At 37.5% G+C, this 21,822-nt stretch overlaps 1 protein-coding gene across 18 annotated transcripts in view; it reads right to left on the minus strand.

Moving 5' to 3' along the window:
• CTNND2 (catenin delta 2) overlaps window positions 1–21,822 on the minus strand; it is a 650,551-nt gene that overhangs the window by 83,586 nt on the left and 545,143 nt on the right. For all 18 annotated transcript variants that reach the window (XM_071804478.1, XM_071804466.1, XM_071804465.1 and 15 more), the window contains 3 exons: window positions 20,678–20,795; window positions 17,969–18,154; window positions 7,115–7,288 (listed from right to left, as the gene is read on the minus strand). In XM_071804478.1, the coding sequence (XP_071660579.1) occupies window positions 7,115–7,288; window positions 17,969–18,154; window positions 20,678–20,795 (478 nt within the window). The remainder of the gene's footprint in view (window positions 1–7,114; window positions 7,289–17,968; window positions 18,155–20,677; window positions 20,796–21,822) is intronic.

The following is a 21,822-nucleotide window of genomic DNA, read 5'->3' on the forward strand; positions in this document are numbered from 1 at the left end:
CGTTCCTGTTCCAGCGGGGGGATTGGACTAGATGATCTTTTGAGGTCCCTTCCAATCCCAAACATACTGTGATCCTGTGATATTTTGAATGGATTCACTTTCTTGGCATTGACATCAGTGTTACTGAAGTACCTCCAGAATATTTCACCATCACACCATCCATCACTTCAGTTTTGACTAGAATTTGATTGTATTGGTACAGTTCAACATTATGACTCAAAGACTGTTGTGATATTGAATATCAAAAGGAATTGCTGAGACAAAATTGCAAAATGAAAGCCAAATCAGAGCAGCAAGAATGACAAAGCAAACTACATTACCAACAGAACCAGGAAGATTAGTGAGACTCAGAGTTTGCTAGGAGAGGTTTGGAAGGGGGCTGTTTCCTAACAGTAGTGGAACAACAGACCATGGAAGAGAACTACATGTTAAATAATAAAAAATCGATGAGTGATCAAAGATCAATATTCCTTTTTGTCTGATCATACTCAATGTAATACATGCATCAGGAAAAAAAAAAAAAAAAAGACAATTTTTACATTCCACTTAGAAAAGTACTGATCTATTTTACTCAAATAACTCTACTGGGATCACTGAGATGTCACACCACTCTGAAATCTTTTTTATCCTTTTGCAATTTCTGAAGAGAGGGAGTACTTCCCGGAGACTTTCTTTTCCCTGCCTGCAGTGTTTTGTGCTTAAAAATGATCCCATCTGGTAGGCCACCAGTAAGTTCTCTACTTCTTTGTGTTGGGACAAGAGATAAGTATTAACTGGTTACTGTGCTCTTGCTCCATAACCTTAGTCAAGCTTAAAGAGAAAGGAAAAAATCTAGTGGGTCAAGATATATAGTTAATTAAATAAATTAGAGAAAACTATAGTGGTGTTAACAGAAGATATCTTAGATGTCTGAGGAATGTAAAGTTCAGAAGTAATTGCCCTTGCACCTCATAATTCTTGGTTTTGGAGTACAAATGTGCACCATGTATTCAAAATGATCTGACAGCCATTACAATGACTTCTCCAAACATTGTACCTAATATAATTAAAAAAAGAAAGGCTTTGAGACAAAAGCGACACACCTCTTGTGAAGCAAACTGAGGATAGTAAGGGATTACTCTGAGCATGAATTCACTGTCAGCTGCTCTGCTTCGACTCCACAAACTGATGTCCATGATGATCTTCTCATGGTATCTGTGATATGCGTGTTTGCAGCAGCTGGTCGTGCTTCCTGAATATTCTCCTGTCACTTGAACCTTGTATTCCTGCCTACAGAGCCAATATGTTTCCTGGTATTAATTGATGTAGCCTCATCTAAGGGAGTGGATTCCACCCAGGTAAGAATTCCTGACAGAATAAAGCACTGTTTATTTAAAATGATTGCCTTTGTTGATGATGTGATGGCTTACAAGCAATTTTCTTCATCCTATCACATAAGGATTCATAATATCAATATTTTGGAGAAAATTAATGTAAGCCTTTTCCCTGTAATCCAAAAAACTTTCTTCTGGAACAGTGTGATGAAACTCCAAAGGGTTAATATGTAAATAACTAGAGTCATCAGAAAAGTCTGGAAAGGAACCCACAATATGTCCTTGCCTGATAAGAGGAAGATTGATAACCTAGATGTCTGCTGCATTAGACAATAATTACTCATTATCTGCAAGTGTCTGGATGGTAAGGATCTTGAAACTCTTTTCGTACTACTCTTTGAAGTAGCTGCGTTGACCTTGTGACTGAATCAGTCCCTTTTATGTTTTCAGTTTCCTTATCTAATAAAACACTTAATGGAGCTCCGGCTCCCATGAGACTCAGATTTCTCTAGGATGGAATTAAGAAAATAAATGTAGTTGCTTGCCAAAGGAACAAAGACCGAGATCGCATCTAGCTATCTCAAGAGATCAGGGCAATGACCCATAAACCTCATTCACATGGGTATTTTACCTGTTGGGGATCAAAGGCAGAGACATTTAGTTGTCTAACCAAAGAGCCTTATCATTCCCTGCTGACTGTGATCACACACACAAGTGAAGTGAAATGAGGTAGAACGAACCAGCCAAAAAATGCTGTGGCCTCATGCAATTGCAAGACTTAAACAGAGCAGCACTTGTTCCTGATTTTAAGGAGCCCAAGGAACTAAGAGACACTCAGGAAAATGAAGCTGCCCATCCTGTTATTAAAGCACATGAGGGAAGTTTGTTAAGTCTGAAAAGTGACTGGACTGAAGAGTGGGCACATGGTAGGGACTAACGAAGGCCCAGAGCAGTTATGCTACCCTCTTCTAATGTAAGTCATTATGTTGCCAACAGAAACATAGTAGATCTTGTTTCCTGGCTTTAAAAGATATGCATTACCTGTGTAAGTTATGATAGTATTTTAAAACAAAATGAGATCGTATGAATGAAGAATTATTTTTAAGGGTCTGACATAGCTAAGGAAATCCTACTTGTGGTGACAACACTGCGTTTTTAACTGTGTGTAATAGAAAAGATAATATTGTAGGACCAGAGGCAATGGGAACAAACTGAAACACAGGAGGTTTGCAGAACATCAGGAAATGCTTTTTCACTGTGAGGATGACTATGCACCAACACAAGTTGCCCACAGATATTGTGGAGTCTCCATTCTTGGAGATATTCAAAAGCCGTCTGGACATGGTCCTGGGCAACTGGCTCTAGCTGACCCTGCTTGAGCAGGGGGCTGGACCAGATGATCTCCAGATGTCCCTTCTGACCGCAGCCCTTTTGTGATTCTATGAGTTCACAACAAAAGGTATTGCAGAAATATCTCTGGCAGATAAACTGACATCAGCCTAAATTTAGCTGTCAGATACATATAGACAGACATAGTAATACACAGATATCCCAATACTTCCTTTCTTCGTGAGACGGGAATTTTGTTCAGAAGGGACATAACCTTGGATTCTTGACATTGTTAACTCTAGGACATTGTGCATATAACTTTTTACATGCTCAGTAGATTTAATGTATTAATAGCCTACTGACCAAGGTGAAAACTAAAAAGAACTTGCTACTTTTATTCCCGCCATCTAAGGAAAAATACTGATGCCAGACTACACATAAAAAGATATATGGATATTTCCTTTTACAGGATGAGTCTTGTAATTTTACACCTTGTAATTTTTTTTTTAATCCAAGGTATTAAAATAAATAATGATATGAGGTTGGAGAAAGGACTTCAGGTTTGAAGAGAGAGAGAGAAATTTCTTAATAAGCAGGCAAATGTCTTCAGAATACAACTGAGTCAGCAAACCTCCTGTTTTTCTTTTTGCATTTTTACACAAACTTGCCAAAATCCAAATGAAGTGGCAAAGAAAACTAACAGAAAGTAGATATTTGGTGGGAAGTAAAGAGTCTCCACTGCTTCCAAAGGCATGTCTCAAGCCTTATTTGCCTGATGGGGAAGAAATTGCCTAAATTTTTATTTCATATTACTAGGCAGCTTTAAAATACAAATTAATATTAAATATAATTAGAAAAATTCTACTTTTGGAAACAACCATATCCCAGACCGACAACAAAAGAAAGCAAACCCCAAATCAATGGCCATCCTTTTTATGTGTTGCTCCTTTTGCCTCTAGGAGGTTTAGGACACAGTGAAAGTACCTTGGTTACGATTTGATGGGAGAAAATATTTTGGGCAGCAATGAGTCCCCTCAAAGAGAAACCCACCTGGCCCCAGGTAGCAGCTGAGCTCTGCGGAAGGGGGTAGGTGCATGCAAGCCCAACGCTGACAGCCCGACCCTGTCAGGTTGAATGTGTACTTGGAGTGTGGACTGCTGGTGGCCATCAACCCCATCAGGAGGGGGACATGCTGCCAGTATCACAGGCCACTGCACAAAGGAGTAGTCACCTCTTAAATGTATCCTGGCAGAGATGTGGAAAACTTTTACTTGTCAAATCTCCCCAAAAAGCATACATATTTGGATGTCTCCATATATATGATTCCAGAAGGGTCATTCATATTATGCACAGATGCATCAAATCAGTACATGAACAAAAAAGAGAGGTCCGTGAGGATACGTATGTATTTTTCCACAGAAGGAATGTGTTTGCTTCCTTCAGATTCCAATACCAGTGTCCTCCCTATGTAACACCTTGGTGCAGAAAGTGGTATGAACAGTCTTCCATATTCACCTGAAAGAACCTCTTCCAAAATGAGTTCCGTTTTGTATACAAGCTGTCAATCTCTTCTTCAGAACCAGAATATACATCAAAGTCAAGATATGCAGACATGATCTATCCAAGGTTGAATTTTCACACTGAAAATATCCTTCTTCATGCCTCAGGTCAGTATCCTGTTTTATTGGTAAACTTTCATTTGGACCTGTTAATGTATTTGTCACCAATATGCTCTTTTTCTGATTCGTTAAAGATCGTCTTGGTTCCAACAATAATTGCACAGACCAAAGATTGTATTAGCCATTGTAAAAACAAAAAAGTTACAGATGGGTAATATATAATATATGTCAAGGCTTTGGTCCAAAGCATATTATCTTGACACAGGAAAATTATATGCAAATATATGTATGTCACAGTTCTTTCTTTTTTTTGTTAGTATTTGGCTTTAGATAGAATTCCTGCAGCAGAAACAGTGCTAAAAATGCTCCATAGATTAAGATTTACTGTGTGCATGTGCTGACTTTATGTATATGTGTCAATGAAGAACTGCATTCTCTGAAATAAAACTTTTAGCCTCTCTCAGCTATTAATCCTTAAAGCTACATACTGTTGCTTTGCCTATATGTTTGAAATATTCAAATGCAGTCTAGAGGATTTAGACACATATCATCTGTTAATTCTAGTCACAGACATTTACCTAACTCCTCTACATGATTTTTAATTTTTTAAAAAATTATTCAGGCTTCCTGTTATCTGCAGTGAAGGTTAAGTGTTACCTGTTTGTCACCAAAGAGGATTAGACAGCTTTGTACCAGAGGAACCAAAAAGGTGAAACAGCTAGGAAAGAATTATGCAAGCGTATCAACTGCACCATAATTTTTTCCAGAAAAGACCATTACTTCACAAGTGTGTGAGCCTTACTCTTCTTCTAGTAAAATAATGTTAATTGGAAAAAAACCCCACAATTGCTATTGCTATTAATAGCAATACTATTTATTTTAATGCAGTTTGCTCACTTTCGGTCCATCTTAAAGTTTTTTTTTTTGAAGACTTGAAGTAAAAAAAAAAACCCAAACAAAAAAAATTCTATTCCCATTCTTTATACAATTACAATATCTTGGAGGAACTAAAAAAAATTAAAATCCCTCTTAGGAATAACCTCATCTTTTAGGAGTTTTCTATCTTTTATTTCAGTCGTTTTATATTTAGAAGACTGCAGCAGTGGAAAAGAGAGGTCAAAAGGTGGAAACATCAATGCTTATGTAATCCCCAAAGAGGATTATTCCCCTCACAAAAATGGCTAGTATGACACGTGAAATTAAGGATATTCATTTTGTGTCTGCACATCACTTGTAACGGCACTGGCGAACCTTTAGAAAAATAGAGCAACATGAGAATAACTGAGCTTTTCCCATGGTATCAGCAGGGATAGTATTAAAGTTCAAATCAATTTTTCTAGCCCAGCACATGCCAATGAGCTCTGCGGAGCCTTCCTTCCTCTTGCCACCACACACTTCTGCCAACTAAAGGATGGCAGGTACAGATTTATTAGAAATTGTAGAAGGAGCACCACTTGGATTTTAGCACTCCTATTACTCCTAGTAAATATGCACGCATTGTTTTCTCATTTGGACCAGGGCTACACCCATTCCCAGATGAATAAAACACATTTATTGTGTTTCTGTGCCAGGATTACACAATCGGATGTGGTCTAGAATATGAGAATAATAAAAGTATAATGATTTTCAAGCACAGTGTATGCGTAGCACTTTGTAGAACAGAAATCGCTGCCAGATACTTTTGTTACTCATTTCATATGTCAATGAAGGCAATAGTCAAAGGCATTTATAAGTTGAGTGGACTAAAAAAAAATCATGTGCCTCTGAAGATCTGCTGAATGTGCCAACTCAGCTTCCAACAAAACTTCAAGGCAAAAAAATAACTTATTAGCCTCAGGGCTAACATTCCAAAATGAATGCCTCATTAAATCAGTATTTACATATCACATACAAATGCCCACATTCTTAAAACCCAAACAGGATACCTTCTGAGATCTAGCTTTGATAATTGCATTTCCTCATATATGCATGTTTTCGTAGAAAATGTAAAAAATTCCCACTGAGAGTTGACTTAAAATCAAGACATTATCTTTACAGAATAGAACTAGATAATTAGTACTTTCACCCAATACAACTAGCTTACCATCAGGAAAATGATGGAGGAATTGCTCCAAAAAGTAAACCAGACTCAACTGTTATCTTGAATTTTATTGATTTGTTCTACATTTAGAAATATTTTCAAAATCTAATAAATAAGTTCTTAATTTTTTTCTTAGTTCACTGCAAGTATTATGAGAGAGAAAAATGGATCTTTTGATAATAACTGAAAAGTAGGATGAGCTGGAATAAAGTACCTTGATTGAGCATTTCCTTGCTTATTCTACATATCTAATCACATTGTCGACACTTTATAATAATGATGTCTTAATTTTTTAAATAGGTATATGGTAGGACTACTTGTGTTGATGTCACGTCACTTATATCTTGATCTGCTCTTACCTGCTTTCTCTTAAGAGACAGAATGTCAACCAGTTTCTGCAATGATAAACAATCTGGTTTCATTTGATTGTCACTGGTGATATTTTTGGCTCATTTTTCATGGCTCTGTCACCCTAGATTCACAAAAATGCTTCTTCTCCTCATTTGGATATTGGTTTTCAGTGACAATTTTTCATACTTGACTTGACCAATGTGACTTTCACTGCTGTATGCTGACTTGTCCTATGACATGACTACCTGTATCAATCCAGAGGACTTAAAATACTATTTCAAATTTGACTGTAGATAGTTCTATGAAAACAGAGGGTTATTCCACTACCAGGAGCATTCAGACACATTTATATCACCTACTTGTCATCTGTAGGATTTTTTTCTGAATTGAAAAAGAAATCCATATTTCGTTAATATTCCTACCTTCCAACTCCCAGCAGCCAAGTTCTGCAGTGCCCCTGCTGCCCCCTCCAGCGTGTCTGGATTTGAGCACTCAGAAAGAAGTGTGAGGTAGGGTTTGACTATTGAAGGGTGCCACAGCATCTGGATTCCTTTGGGTGGTTCTGCACAGTCTGGGAGAGGTCCTACTCCATCCCACTGTTGAAAAATACAAATCAGACTGTCAGCGAGAAACAGAAAAACTCTTGACAATTGCCTCAGTTGAAGCTACAATGTCTATGTCTGTGTGTGGGATCTGCCCGCAAGCAGTCATTCTCAGTTTTAGCATAACATGTTCACAGGGAAACCACATTTCCTCCTTGATACTCCTTATAGAGGAGCTATAGCATTAGGCAGAAATCACAGTGTTTTAGCTAGCTGACATAACAAAACTTTTTCACTGCATTTGTTTCTTTGGGTGGGAACAGAGGCCCAGCAAATGTAAACGTATCTTAAGAGGCAAATCTAGAACTCGCATATGAAGAGAATTTTTTTTTTCACATCCTGCTCAGTTTTCCGTGTTCTCTTTGTTCTCATGAGAGGGGAAAAAACCAACAACATGAAACACTGATGTGGAAAACTAAATAATGCAAGTCCATGAGCCCTCCATCCCCTGAAAGGCCCCAGTGTGACAAGTCTCCTCCAGCTCTTCAGCTGCTTCTGGCTTCTCACCATGCAAGTTGTGGAGGCGTTCAGCCACATTGCCAGCCATACAGTCTGAGACTCCAGTGTAGAAGGTAGAGCCACCTCTCACAAAGCAGACTTTTCCTCTCATCACATAAAGAGTTTTGCCATGAAAATAACCCTAGTTCGATATCCAGAATGGGCAGTATTAACACCTGGACAATAAGCAGGTTATTGCACAAAGCTCACTACCAGAAAGAGAAACTTTGCTCCAGCAGAACAGCGATTCACCCAGCAGATTTTTTCTTTGCTTTGAACAGATAAAGGGATTTAGAAAATTTGTAGCCTTAATACTAGTGTTAAAAACAAGCCCTGATTTTTTAATATAATCTCATCTAACACCTCTGACAGGTAGAGACCGCATGATATGATGCAAAGTAAACCTTTTAATGCCATGGGTTAGAGCTTCCTGTGATTGCATTGATAAAAAATGTGTGTCATAACATTAAATATCTGCTAGACATAATAAGATGGCACAGGCCAAATTAATTCCTTGTTTAGCTCTGCCGGAATTAATTTTCCCAGCTGATTTGATTAGTTATGAGTCAAACAACACAATGATACTTGTACTGGGAGAAAAACTAGATTCTCACATTTTCAGGAAGTATAAATCATCATTTTAGTTAAGCTAATTTCAAAAATCTACATATAGTTTAAGGGACAATAAATCAAGTCTTATCTAATAACAGCTAACATGGTTTAACTTTCACGAGGTTTTGCCAGATTACTACCACTGAGAATCCAGAACACTATTTTTTTCGAAATTAAAGCAGAAAAAAATGCAACAAAATGGAAAGCTAGTGGGACCATTTAATACGCATGAGCAGTTACTCAAAACCAGAGAGCTGCTCAGATATGAAACTCACTGTACTGGACAAAGGTCACCACAGTTTAAAAGAACTGGCACAGCAATACCCAGTAGTGGTTGAGAAACTACAGGAAAGTTGCCTCCCTTGCAATGACACTATTATAGGGCTGTGCTTTTGAATTTTTTTAATACATTTCTGCCTTTAAACCAATAGGTTGATTTCACTGTATGCAACTCAGTCCTTTTTTTTCCATATAAATCACCATCTCTGTCAGAAATGACTTCTCATCAGCTCATAAAAAGGTACATAAAAACCTTCTCCTTAACTCTTGGAATTCAATCATTTGCACTGCCAGAATATTTTTTGAAAACAAATGAGAAACATGTGTTACAGGTCAAATCTGACCTCATATCAGATTTGGGCTTTGTACCTTATTAAGTCCACTAATGAATGACTTGTGATGTCCAAGGTCACAAATTCAGGTCTTCATCCATCTCCTTCCAATTTGCACAAATTAGGACACATTATGCAACTGAACAGTGTTTGCACAGGGTACTTATTATAGTATTACTTTATTTCAGTATTTACAATTCCAAACACCGCTGAAAATCAGCTGATATAAATAGAGAGTATATATGTTCATGCTGTGCTGGTACTTACAAAGCCCTAGAAATGATACTTGCAGATAGATTAATATTTAATGTGGTTTTGCCATTCTGCCCAGTAATGAGAACACATTTTACAAAATATGTGAGACAAGTTACTGCATTTCCCCACCCTTCTTGCTACTCACTGTTAGCACATTATCGCGTTAATTTATCACCAACTATGGGGGAAGACATTTTTCTCAAGACACTGTGATGCCTCAGGGTCCTTGTAAGGGTGATGGATGTCTTTGGTACCGCACCTGCATGTGCAGTAAATCCAGTGACATTGGATAATGTCCTGCATTTCACATGTGGTGTCTGTGCCCAGAGCAGCTGAGTGGCACAGCAATTGAGAAGGAGATTTTCCTGCTCTTCACCCATTTATTTTGTGTTTCATAAATATAAACATCAATTTCCTGAGCAAAAGAAGTATTTTCCCCAAAACGATATTACAGTCCATTTTCTTAAGTGGTGGCTGAGGGCAGAAGTTGCTTTGTAGTTCACGTTGCTCAATATTAATGAACTGAGGCAGTACACTAAAAAACTCTATCTAGTGAATTAGTGGAATAGTTCCTGTATTGTTGCAGACCATCAGGAATGATCAGTAAGGTCTATTTGAAATAGGCTGTGGATGTATTAGGAGCCTCTGAAAAAGAGGACAACTGCATGCAATTATTTTTTCTAGCTTATGCTAAGGAGGGGGAAAAAAAGTCGTAAACAAATATTCCTTCCAGGTTTCCCTCCTTCAGCTGAAATTACCCACATATATTGTGGTGGAAGCTGACAGACTGTTTGTTACGTGGGTGAGATACAAATCTCTCATTTCCTGAAACTGGTGCAAAGAAAGGATGAAAGTTAAGAGGAATATATTAAAAAAGCCAAATACAAGCTTTTTAAGAACGACATTTCTGACAGTAGGAGTACTTTAATAAAGTTTCCAAAGTTTTCATTTTGCTAAGGAACTTTGAGGAGAAAGATCATTCATTGAGATGCTCACCCGTGCCACACAACAGATCATCTACCACCTTCTTTCTCATTCTAATGAAAGCAAATCCATGTTAATAGTGCAACTGTACTGAATACCAGGGAAAGCTTCAACTCAGTAAGAAAAACGCATTCTCCTTATTTTGTTTTTTGTACAAGCAACCTCAAGTTGGTGGAGTTTGTAATTTAGGAGTATCACATGACAATAGGTTTTCCTGTGATTACAAAACAACAGTGTTTTATTTTCATTTATTAAATATGAGTATTTTCCTTTCCCCTGTCTGTGCAAAAAGCCACTACTAAAAAAAATAACATCTAAGAAAAAACTCAAACAAACCCCTGCAATAACTAAAATGATCTTGATCTCTTCTCAGTGATCCTAGACATTGGAGATAGTCTGATAATGCTGTAGCTATGCTCTTTGTAGGAGCAGTGACAAAATTTATATTAGCAACTAAACACTGCTCATCAAAAGCATTTTTGAAGTGGCAAAGACTTTGAAACTAACAGACCCCTTAAGAGGACAATGATTTCTCACTCTGCATATCTTAGTGGCTGTGGCAGTCTATGGCAGCTGTCCCTTGGTACATCAGTCCAAACCCTCTTTTGGAAACCTTTTTCCAGGAGATGCACTGGCCAGTGCTGTCAAGAGCAGAAATCTAAAGTTGACCACCAAAAAACCCATCAAAGTCACGGAGCTTGCTTTCAGGGGTGATGGGAATCCATGCAGCTGAAACAAAATAGGCAGGAATGCCACTATTTTAATCAAGTCAAACTTCAGTTTAGACATCCAGGCCTAAAGAAAGGTGCACATACAAAGAAAGTGTCTACTGACAGAGAGATTACAGGAGTAGGGTGGGAGTGGGAAGATCTGCTGTGGTTCAGCAACAGGTAGTCCCAACAAAACCGCACAATTTCTGGATACGGTTTATGGCATAAATGATGGTAACATCCCAAATTGATGCAACAGTGGTTACAATTTTGGGAAAGGTGTTTGGAGTCTTTATTTTTAATCTGAGAGAAGAATAAATTATACTTCAGATTATATATTACATTCTTAAAATAATTGTCAATGCCTTTATTCAACTTTGTCATATTATTAAACTTAGCTAAGAGAAATAATTTCATTTGATTCGTGCATTTTGTCTTCACTTAAAACCAGACTCCTCCCAAGCAAAACAGGATGAAGTTAAATCCAGGAACAACAAAATCTCTGGCATCTCACTACATCTCTTTCTCCTCACTTCTCCATAGGAAGTTGAAGCTAATGGATTTTTGCACTATATTCCATAAACTGACAAATATAAACTATATTTGATAACCCTGACTTTGGATACAGCTTGGTCATACAGGATACTGAGAGATTCCTAGGGTACATGAGATGCTTCTGTGTAGGCAAGCAAAAATTTAGAAACAGTTGCTAAGAATCTCTGCAATGATAGTTGATTTCTTGCTAATCAACACTTGGCATAACTACCTTGTGCAAGACAAGGAAGCAGCAAGTGGAAATAATATCCTTCCTTAGCAGAACATATTGGCAACACAACCTTTCATCCCTAATTTCACTTTAGATTATTAGCTAAACCCAGGAGCTGCTGCCATTTTTCTGTTTCTGTGCTTATGGTAAAATAGTAGTCTCACCACATGAGAAGGCATATCTGACAGCTTGATTTTTTGCTCTTTTTGAAATATTATTGCCTTAAACCTGCTATTCCACCTGGACAGAAGAATTTACAGCCCACTTAGCAAGCATGCTAAAGAGGTGTGCCAGTCAATTCGTAATGATATGTAACTTCAAATGTTGCTGTTATACCTTAAGCCTCCTGACAGAAGGTGAACGAGAAGGTCAGGCTCATTTCAAAAATGTCACTTCCAATCAAAAATCAGATTTTGGGCTAGATTCTGGGTTGACAAGAATGATCACAGAGGGGAACTCAAGAGGAACATGAAGCCAAGAAGTCAGCCTGTTTCTGCTTAGTGAAGAAAGGAAAAGAAATATTGCCACATGTATAAATAACAGGCTGCATAACAAGAAATAAAATAAGGATTAATGACAACTGCCTCAATCTTGCACTGAAATTGGACCATACACCTTATTTTCCCTAACTGCTTTTTGTCATAATCCGTGTTTCTCATAAGGCTGAAAGAATAAACCTGCTGGCAGCAGTGAACATACAAACAGCAGTGACAAAATTTTCAGTGGTGGAAAAATTAATTTCTGTCTGAAGAGTGACACGATACAAGGCAGAGAGGTCAATGTCTATGTTGTCCCAGTTGGAGATGAAGGCCTCTGCAGCTGGAGAGCTTTGTGAGGTTAGGGCTCAGTAACAGCTGATGACAGGTGAGGAACAGAGAGAATATAACAATGGTGACAGCACGGCATTACAGTCCTTGGGGTCTGACACAGAAAGAAAGTCAGAGGAGTCTCACTTATTTTTCCTGAAGCCTTTACAGAGGTTTTGCTTTTTGTTTTTCCATAGATAGTACCAATGCCCTACCTGGCTTTTCTCACAAATCGTTAGAAGGCTTGTGTCTCTTCCAGCATTAACCTTGCGTGACAAAGCATATGCCTCAGATGTCTGAGCTATGGTAGGGTACGGCTCTTATAACACCACCCACCTTTATTCTGAAATCAGGAGAAAACTTTTTTCCTGTGATCCTAAGAGAAATCCCTAAGTAAAGCCATTTGAAAGGTGTCATTAGACTTATCTATGAACTGAACAAAGAAACATCTCTTACTTGATTTCAGGATGTAGAGAAGTTAACACTGGTATAGACAACTGATGTCATTAATGAAAAATATATTCCAATTTGTTCTTGAAAGACTTTTCAGTGAAAAACACATTTTATATTACCACTCAGTTCTGTTCTTTGCCTTAAGTAACTTATGTGTGACTAGAACTGAAATATAACCTAGACAAGTAGGGATAATTGTTTCCTAAATCATAAAACAAAGAAATTAACTTCTACTTTCTTTACAGAGAAAGCCAATGAGAAAATTACTTTAATATTAAAGGTTTGTCCTGGTTTATAGTTGAGGAAACAAAATGCCAAGCTGTGTATGGGATTTTTTTTTTTTAAGTACAGAAAGCTGCAACTTCATCCACAGCCACTGTCTAAAACGATAGAACTGGTATTACTGGCCAGTTACAATAGTTTTGCTACTAGCAGCTTTTAGATAAGTTGAATACTTTTATTCAAAAATAAAGACCACCCTATAAATGTCCATCTCTGACACTTCGGAAGGAGTTCAAGAAAATACACACTTGAGAAACTAAGTGAAAGACTGAAGAAGTATACTGTAAAAGGAAAATGTCACAATTGTATTCACTAAAATCTGAACGTTTTTTCCCCATGCTGTTTTGTAAATCTTGTCTTCTGAGGAAGACTGAGACAGTCAATTTTATTATACAAGACCTTCATGTGCTGCCAAAAAAGAAAAAATACCTACACGCTCAACACATATTTTGGGGGACATAGAATAGAATGGTTTAAAATTCATGGTCCAAAACCTCAATTACTTTTGCACCAACCTAATAAAATTTAGCAGGCTACAGAACTGGATACTGCTTCCCTGTACTGAGATGTTACAGTTCTTAAAGACGTGTCTGTGCCATGTGGTTTGCCTGCCAGGCCAGGCAAAACTCTCAAGAATTAAAGGTAAATGATGGGAGTTTTAATCATGGGCTAAGCTCCACTTTGTGTATCTGTAAGTGATAATAATACGAAGCCTAAAGAAAGATCTGGTTTTATGTTTGTGAAGAACGTTTCCTGCAGCTCACTAGGTTTGTACTGTCTAGTGCGAATGATCTATGAAAAGTAGCCTGAAGCTCAATGCCATCTCTTCACAGGGCATCTGGGTAACTGACTACTTTTATATCCTTCTCATCTTTCATTTCTTTGAGGTTTCCTTCCACAGGTTCCAAATCCATGGTGCGCAGTGCTTTCAGTGTTTCAGATGCTGTAAATCATTGCAGCCTATGAAGATTCCATAGGTATGCCTTGGTTATTTACATGTAAAACACTGTCCTTGATGAGTGTGATCTTCAGAACTGTATTATAAGATACTTCAGGACATAAAAGCTTCCCTGCTGAGACACTTAAAGGAATGAGTGCTCTAGAAATAGCATCCCGAGGATAGCATAAGATCTGTTCTGAGGGACAGAACAAGCAGCAGGCAATAGTTTAAGCACTGCAAAAAGATTACGAAAGGCATTACCTGGAAAAATTTAGAAGTCTTGCAGAAAAATGAAAAGATTACTGTAAAGCAACATGTACATGTGCAATATACAGGGCAGCAGTCAGCACATAGGGAGACAATGTATGGCGAAAGAACAAGTGAAAACATTCTCCTGCAAGCTGCAGAAAGTGCTGATGAGTTTAGTTTACATGAGGTGAATTGTGACTAACCTGAGGAACACAAGATGATCCTGTTGTCAAAGACTCTTGCCTGGAAAAAAACAGCCCCAACAAAACATCCAAGAATATTGATTTTTCTTGACACACACAGAGAATAGTAAACAGAGTATTCCTGATTGTGACACAGTCCAGAAAAAGAAAGTGATCTGCGTTTCCAGTTAGTCCTACTTTTCAGTAGTAATTGATGTATTTGAGCCCTGAAAAAAATGCAAGACAATGACAGAGCCAAAGAAGCAGAAAGAATTTTTTTTCCCCTCCATATTTGGGCTGCGTGGTTTCCAGGAAAAAAACAAAAACAAAAACCACAAAACCCACAACTGAAAATAGCTATGTGTTCAATTTTGCAAAATAAATGGATGAAAAAATTTCCTTTACCCTTATCCCAGTCTGAACTGAGGATTAAGCTCTATGCTATTAATATAAAGGCATAGTTACATGAAAAACTTTCTGTTTTTCATTCCCATTTATGAGAGTAACTTGAGAGAGCTGTTTCTGGCATGGTAATCTTGCTGACAGACCTCAGTCACATTTGTTTCTAGTAGTATTCTAGTTAACTTGATAACATTCCAAAATGTTTGGTATGGTCAACAAGAGCTCAAGATCAAGGGGTGAGAATAACACGCTCAGCACAAGGCTCCCTTAAATTTCTGAACTGATTAATAACTGCAGGTGAGAACTGGTATATGGCAAGATACGGTAGGCTCTCCAGATTTAAAGGAAATGAGATGAAAGAAGAAAAATAATTTGAAAAATATTTCTAATGTTTGTAAGGCAAATGGTCTTATGAACCACAAAATTAGTTCTGGAAAGGGTAAATCTATCTCCTTGCAGCAGAAAAGCCTAGTGAACACACACCTGAAAATATGTGCATCGTTCTACTTTTCTTTGGATTTTAAAAATTATATTAAACCCTTCCATTAGACAAACACAAACAGATCTGAAGGGACCTTTATCATGCTGCATGCTGATAATGAATGCTCATAGAAACAGACAAAAGATATCTAAGAGGAGGCAGAAGCACATATATTGTAAAGGAAATCAGCCAAAAGAGATTAGTTCTTTGGCCTGGATTTGGAGAAAGATCTTTTATAGGGAACCTCTAAAGTACAGAGAAGTCTGACAGGAAAAACGAAACACTCAGTGGTACAGAGTTAAAAGTATGAACCTGAGATCCAGAAATGACTGAATATGAAAGGAAGCGTTAAAAAAGACTTTATATAGTGTGTGTGCACGTGTGTGTTGGTAAACAGAGCATCAAAAGAGAAAGGTGAGTTGCAGTATGACCCATCCATATCCAGGCATGGTGTTTTTGCTCCTGCACTTTGAATAACTGAAAATGTAGTGTTAATTCAGGAACAGGAATGATGACTGCTATATGGAGTAAAATTAGTTTGTTTTGGCACTTCTTATCTCACTGTAGCCAAACACAGGAATCCTAACAAAAGGTCATAATAAATTCAAGTTATCTGATGACTGCAGTGTTTAACTAGAAGAGCAGGTGAAATTGAAGTCTTGCTACTCAGGAGTGCCGCATTTTTCAGTACCTGAATCACAGCTTGTTAATGTTCCTATAACTTTTCCACATTAACACAATTTACCTTTATGAACTCAGGAATATTTTCAATATGGGTTTACATATTTTATGCAAATACTCTGTGCACCTAATTGCTGACTCAAATTAATATTTCCTTTGAGCAATCTGAAACAGAAATAAATGGCAATGGAAAAGATTAAGTCTAGCAAAGAGATGGATAACTACTTGCTGCCAGCATAGGTCATTTGAAAAAGTTCATAAATCAGTAGCCATTCCCCTGGCTATTTAGTGTGTGTACTGATACATCTTTCTCCATAATATCATTGTCAACATTCCACAAATTTTAAGTTGTTAATGTGAAAACAAGGAGATAAATCACTTCAAAAGTCAACCCACCTAAAATAAAAACTCATAGCACCTCAAATAACTTCAGGAAACTATCAACACTGTACTTCTCAATCTTTGGCAAAAACATTACATATATCAAAATATGCATGCTCTTTAAACATTCTCTCATATTTCTTGATTCTGTATAGTTTTGTCTCAACATGTAGAAGCAGAGTGCAAGACTAACTTTGATGCAAACAAGTATACAAATGTCAGCCTGGTATTTGCTTGCAGCAAGGTCTTTTTACACACACGTTGCTGTGTGGAAGTACAGGGTAAAGTATATGCAGATTACACTTTGTTGTGGTTTTACCCAAGCTAGCAATGTAACCACAACAGACACTCACTCACCCTCCTCCCCACTCCCCAAATATGGGAGAAAATCAAAAGAGAAGGGAGAAACTTGGATTGAAATAAACACAGTTCAATAAAATAACAAAATACTAATACACTACTAGTAAATATATATATGTGTATATATATAAAATAGAATTAGAATCTAAAATAAAAGATACTCAATGCAATTCCTCATGAACTCCATCCACAGCGAGCAGCCAGTCCCAGGAAACAGCACCTGGTCCCAACAGCCAGTCCCGGATAGAGAGGAGAGGAGAGGAAAAAAGCAGAAAGGCCCACAGGCCTCTGCAAAACAGCAGGATGGCAAAAGAGCAAACTAAACGTCGCAAACAGAACTCCACCAATTCTGACAAAAAAAAGCAAAGAAAGCAAAGAAGCGAGAAAGCACCAGAAGATCTCAACTCTCCTTAAATATGAAGCATGATGCTAATGGGATGGAATACTTTTATTGATCAGTCTGGGTGTCAGTCAAGCTCTGCCCCATCCATGCCCCCCTTGCCAGCTGCCTCACATCTGTGGGCAGAGCACTCAGAGTGTCCTTGGCTCTCAGACCAGAGCAATTAAAAACATTAACTCTGTTCTGGGGTGTTACCTCTTGTTCTCAAACTAAGTCCAAATAATGACTGTGCTAGCTATGAAAAAGTTTCTAACTGCGTGAAGAAAATTAACTCATTTTCAGTCAAACCAGCACACAACTGAATGTTAAGACTTACACTTTTCATTATAAATGGCTTTCTTTAATAGACTGAGCAGTTTACAGTATTTATGGCATTCAAAACATACCCATGACTACAGTTTCCAGGTGTCACCACATAACGTGCAACATTCTCAAGCAAACATATTTCCTTTCATTACTCAAACTGTAGTCTGCTTTAAGTTCTCAGCTAATTAGCAAAGGCAAGTGTTTAGTATATTATGCATCATGCACTTTATTTCCAATACAGTGCATTAATTATTTATATTTTAAATGATGGGCACTTCAACTACTCACAATGCAGCTGTAAGTAACTTTCATTACCTGATCTTGTGATTTCTTTTTCTTCTTCTTCTTCCCCCAGCACCCTGAACTCTCTGCATCTTTTCCATTGGCATCACCACAGAGTAATCCATCAAGTTCATCTGTTCCCATCTGCTGTCCCTGAGATGTTTCTGCAGCTAGCCTGTATGAGAGGTTCCTCAAAATGCACACACAGTTTTCAACGGTCTGAAAATCATGACAAAAAAAAAAAAAAAAAAAACAGAAAACAAAACCAGAAAAAAAGTTAAAATCTTTCCTTTATTCACTCTATATATAAAGCAGAAGAAATATCATCAATGTCTGTGCATACATTTTCCCAGTACAACTATTGTCTGCTCACTGCTGAGTGCTCCCCAGGTAACTAGAGTTTGAGAGTTTGAGAAATTTTTATGGAAATAAATTAGTACACAATATTTTTTGAGTGAGGTTTTTTATTGTTATTCTGTATTTCACACTGCAGCCCCATGTGAAACAGAAGCAGTGGTAAAAAGTGACCAAGAGAACCTGAACACATACAGAATGTCAGCAAGCTCCCACCTCACTGGATATAAAATGCTATAAACAGAAAATGGCAATAGTGGGTTTTTTTGTTGTTGTTGGTTGTTTTTTTTTTTTTTGTTTTTGTTTTAAACAAAACCAAACCAGAAATAATATTTTTCTAACATCAATGTTATGTAAACTATGAGAAAAAATGGGATCCAAGTTCCATTTCACAAGTTCTTGTAGCACGACCAGATGATGTATCTCAAGTTCCAGAAGCAAAACTAGAAATCTCAGAGTCTTGCTGCTTTGATTGCTTCTAGCCAGGCTGCAAATACCTTAAGGGTGGCCTTTCCCTTTCATCTGTTTGTCCCCTAATAGGTTGTGCCTTCTGTAGAAGATGCTGGCAGGAATCCAGCGATGGAGTGAGACCCAGTGGAGGAAAGTTCACTTATAACTCAATACAATTCTGCAAGTCTAAAAGAAGTTCAATTTATACTTACTTGAAGCCTAGTCATTTAGTTAGTTCAACTGGGTTTTACTGCTCCTAATAAGAAAAGTATATGGGCTTAATTTTCTAAAGACAAGGAAAGCATGGTTAAAAAAGGCAGTCTGTACCTATCTATATTTATTTCAACTGTACCTAATGCTCCATGGAAATAAAAAGTGATAGTCACTACATCCCAGCTCTGTTGCTCCATTGAACCAGAATGGAATGACTGTGAGGCCTCTGGCCCTACCATATTCTGCCATATCCACCAGTAAGGCAAACAGATGGGGCTTCGTTTACTTTCGTATATTATGAGCTTATGCCAGGTATACATTTGGCACATAGCTTTTTGAGATGACATTAAGTTCCAAAGATTATATTGAACTCATACTCACCTAGATTGGAGTATTTATTTATTTGGTTTTTAACACAGATGAAATTTCATATTATACTTGTACTAATTTGACATCTCCAAACAAACACATAAACATATGTAGAAATATGTGTGTGTCGAAAGTATTCTCAGTACACCTTTCATACCTGAAAGCTTTGCAGACCTCATAGTGACCATAAATTGTTTAAAAAGTTTAATGCCTCTTCTACTTTTCTTTAACACTTCCATATGTGAATTTTACTCATTCTTGCTAATATTTACCTCTGCACAGGCATAATGTGCTGAAGTTGAAGCTTTGCATTTGTTGATTAGGGTTCTAAATTTTAATTCCTGTTTTTACAAATAATAGTTTTCATATTTAGAATTCTCATTACATCAAAAACAAATTAGCTGAGGACAATGCTACCTCTATCTAAAAACTGGTAAGCCAACTTCCAAGGTTCAAATGAAGCTGACACCTTCTTCACTAAAATGAACTCCTACAAGCCACAAAAGCTGGTTCTACTGATGCAGTTGGACACACTTCACTCCTTCTTGACTTGTAGCTTTGAATCTTCAGGGGTCTTTGTATTCCCCATTTCTACAGATAGTAGAAGTACAAACCCAGTGGGCTTTAAGGTTTTGCTGTGTAAAGGGCTGCTCTCCTGCAGTTCCTAGGCATTTGCAAATATACCATGGTTGCTCTACAACACCAACTGTAATTAATTCAGCACCACATACTGAAAGGAAAAGGTATTTGAAACTAGCCTGTTCTTCTTATTTGAAATATTTTAATGTATTACAGATGCTTGAAGTCTTTTTACTTAGGCAGTGCCTTTTACCTTTGGAGAAGCACGTTCATATCCTAGTACTTGAGAAAATATGACAAAAATACAACTTAAACCAGTTGTTATTGAAAGCATTTATTGATCCTCTTCCAAGAGGAAATAATGTAGGTAGTACTGCAAAACTGCCAATTTTTTTTGGGGTTTGTTTGTCTTGTAAGTCTACCACACTGTTATTAGTTCTATCTCATACTGGATACTGAAAATCAATTTTACCGTAAAAGTTTACATGGCATATGACATATTTGCTTTTCTTAAGCCACTATTGTATTTTCTCCTTTAATAACTCAAGTGAGAGCATGACATGCCTTCCTGTGTACGCAACACAGGTAGACACAAATAAAACACTTAGCACACAAAAATACACAGCTCAACAGAAGAGAAAGAAAAAAACTGGACTAAATTATGCTTTGCTAAGGCATCCCTCACAATGCATTTTTTTAAACAACCTCTCACTTTATAGTTGTGAGGTAACCTGAATACCTGGGTTTCTTGCTCCTGAAAAGACAAAGATGACAAACCTTACTATCAATTTCACTGCTCCCCAGAGCAGACTGGATCACGTACAGCAATGCATCCGTCAGGCCATCACACTCCCTCATTCTTCTGCGGGCCTCCTCTCCAGCAGAGCTGACATTCCTGCAAGGCAACAAAAAGAGTCACCACCTCCATGGCTCCTCTGCCCACCTCCCCACCTAAAACGCTCTCATAATTAACATACAGATAAAATGCTTGTTTCCCTTTTTCTTTCCATCACTTCAGAGCTGTGAATGAGCTCAGGAAATGTAACATGGAGGGGAACAAATGGAAGTCATCAGGTTCTCCACAAGAAGGGGCTGAGAGGCCAAGCAGCATGCGCCCACCTTAGCTGGGAGACTTATGGCCTGCTAAAATTTGGAAAAGGGCTGATCATTTTTCTTCCTTTTTTTATTTAAAAGTAGGGTTTATATTAGTGAGAAAGCATTTTTCAAATGTGCATATGCACATATAAATCAGGCTTTGCAAATGTAATCTCCTAGGATTTGAAGAGCCCAGTAGTTAGGGCTCTTAACCTGAGAGAAAAATATTATCAAAGCATAACGTAAAACACCTGGTATCACTTGCTTCTCATTTTACATGAGTGTTTCCTTTTCTCTCTTGTTTTCAGAGAATATGAAGGCCTCAATCTTCTCTTTACGTAGTTACTCACAAGTTGTTTTACAATGCAAATTTTAAAACCTCAAGTTATTATAATAATCATGTTCCTCAGGCAGGGCCAGAGGGCTTTTTGAACATATTTATAAAAACACACAAAAAATTACTAGATAGCATAATATGTCATAAAGTTCAAAATACTGATATATAAACAAAGAAATACGTATGAATGAGCATATATAAATAGAATCTATATATGCTAACATCAAGCCTCCCATAGAAAAATTGCATTCAAATTTGCACAGCAGTTATGATTTGGAAATAGGTGAATTAGCAATCTCAGGAACATGGTAAAACTTTTTACATAATCTCCATCAGTAGGGGAAAACAATCCTCTGGTGAGGTGGCTCATCTACAGTTTCCCCCCCACCCTCCAAGTACTTAATGCCAATGCATGGAAACAGAAAAGAGGGCATTGGCCCCTTGATTTTGAAAGAAGGGAAGGCACTTTCTTCCTTTTCAACCATTTTCA

Source organism: Patagioenas fasciata, chromosome 2 (genome assembly GCF_037038585.1).
Source record: "Patagioenas fasciata isolate bPatFas1 chromosome 2, bPatFas1.hap1, whole genome shotgun sequence".
In the NCBI taxonomy this organism is placed as follows: domain Eukaryota; kingdom Metazoa; phylum Chordata; class Aves; order Columbiformes; family Columbidae; genus Patagioenas; species Patagioenas fasciata.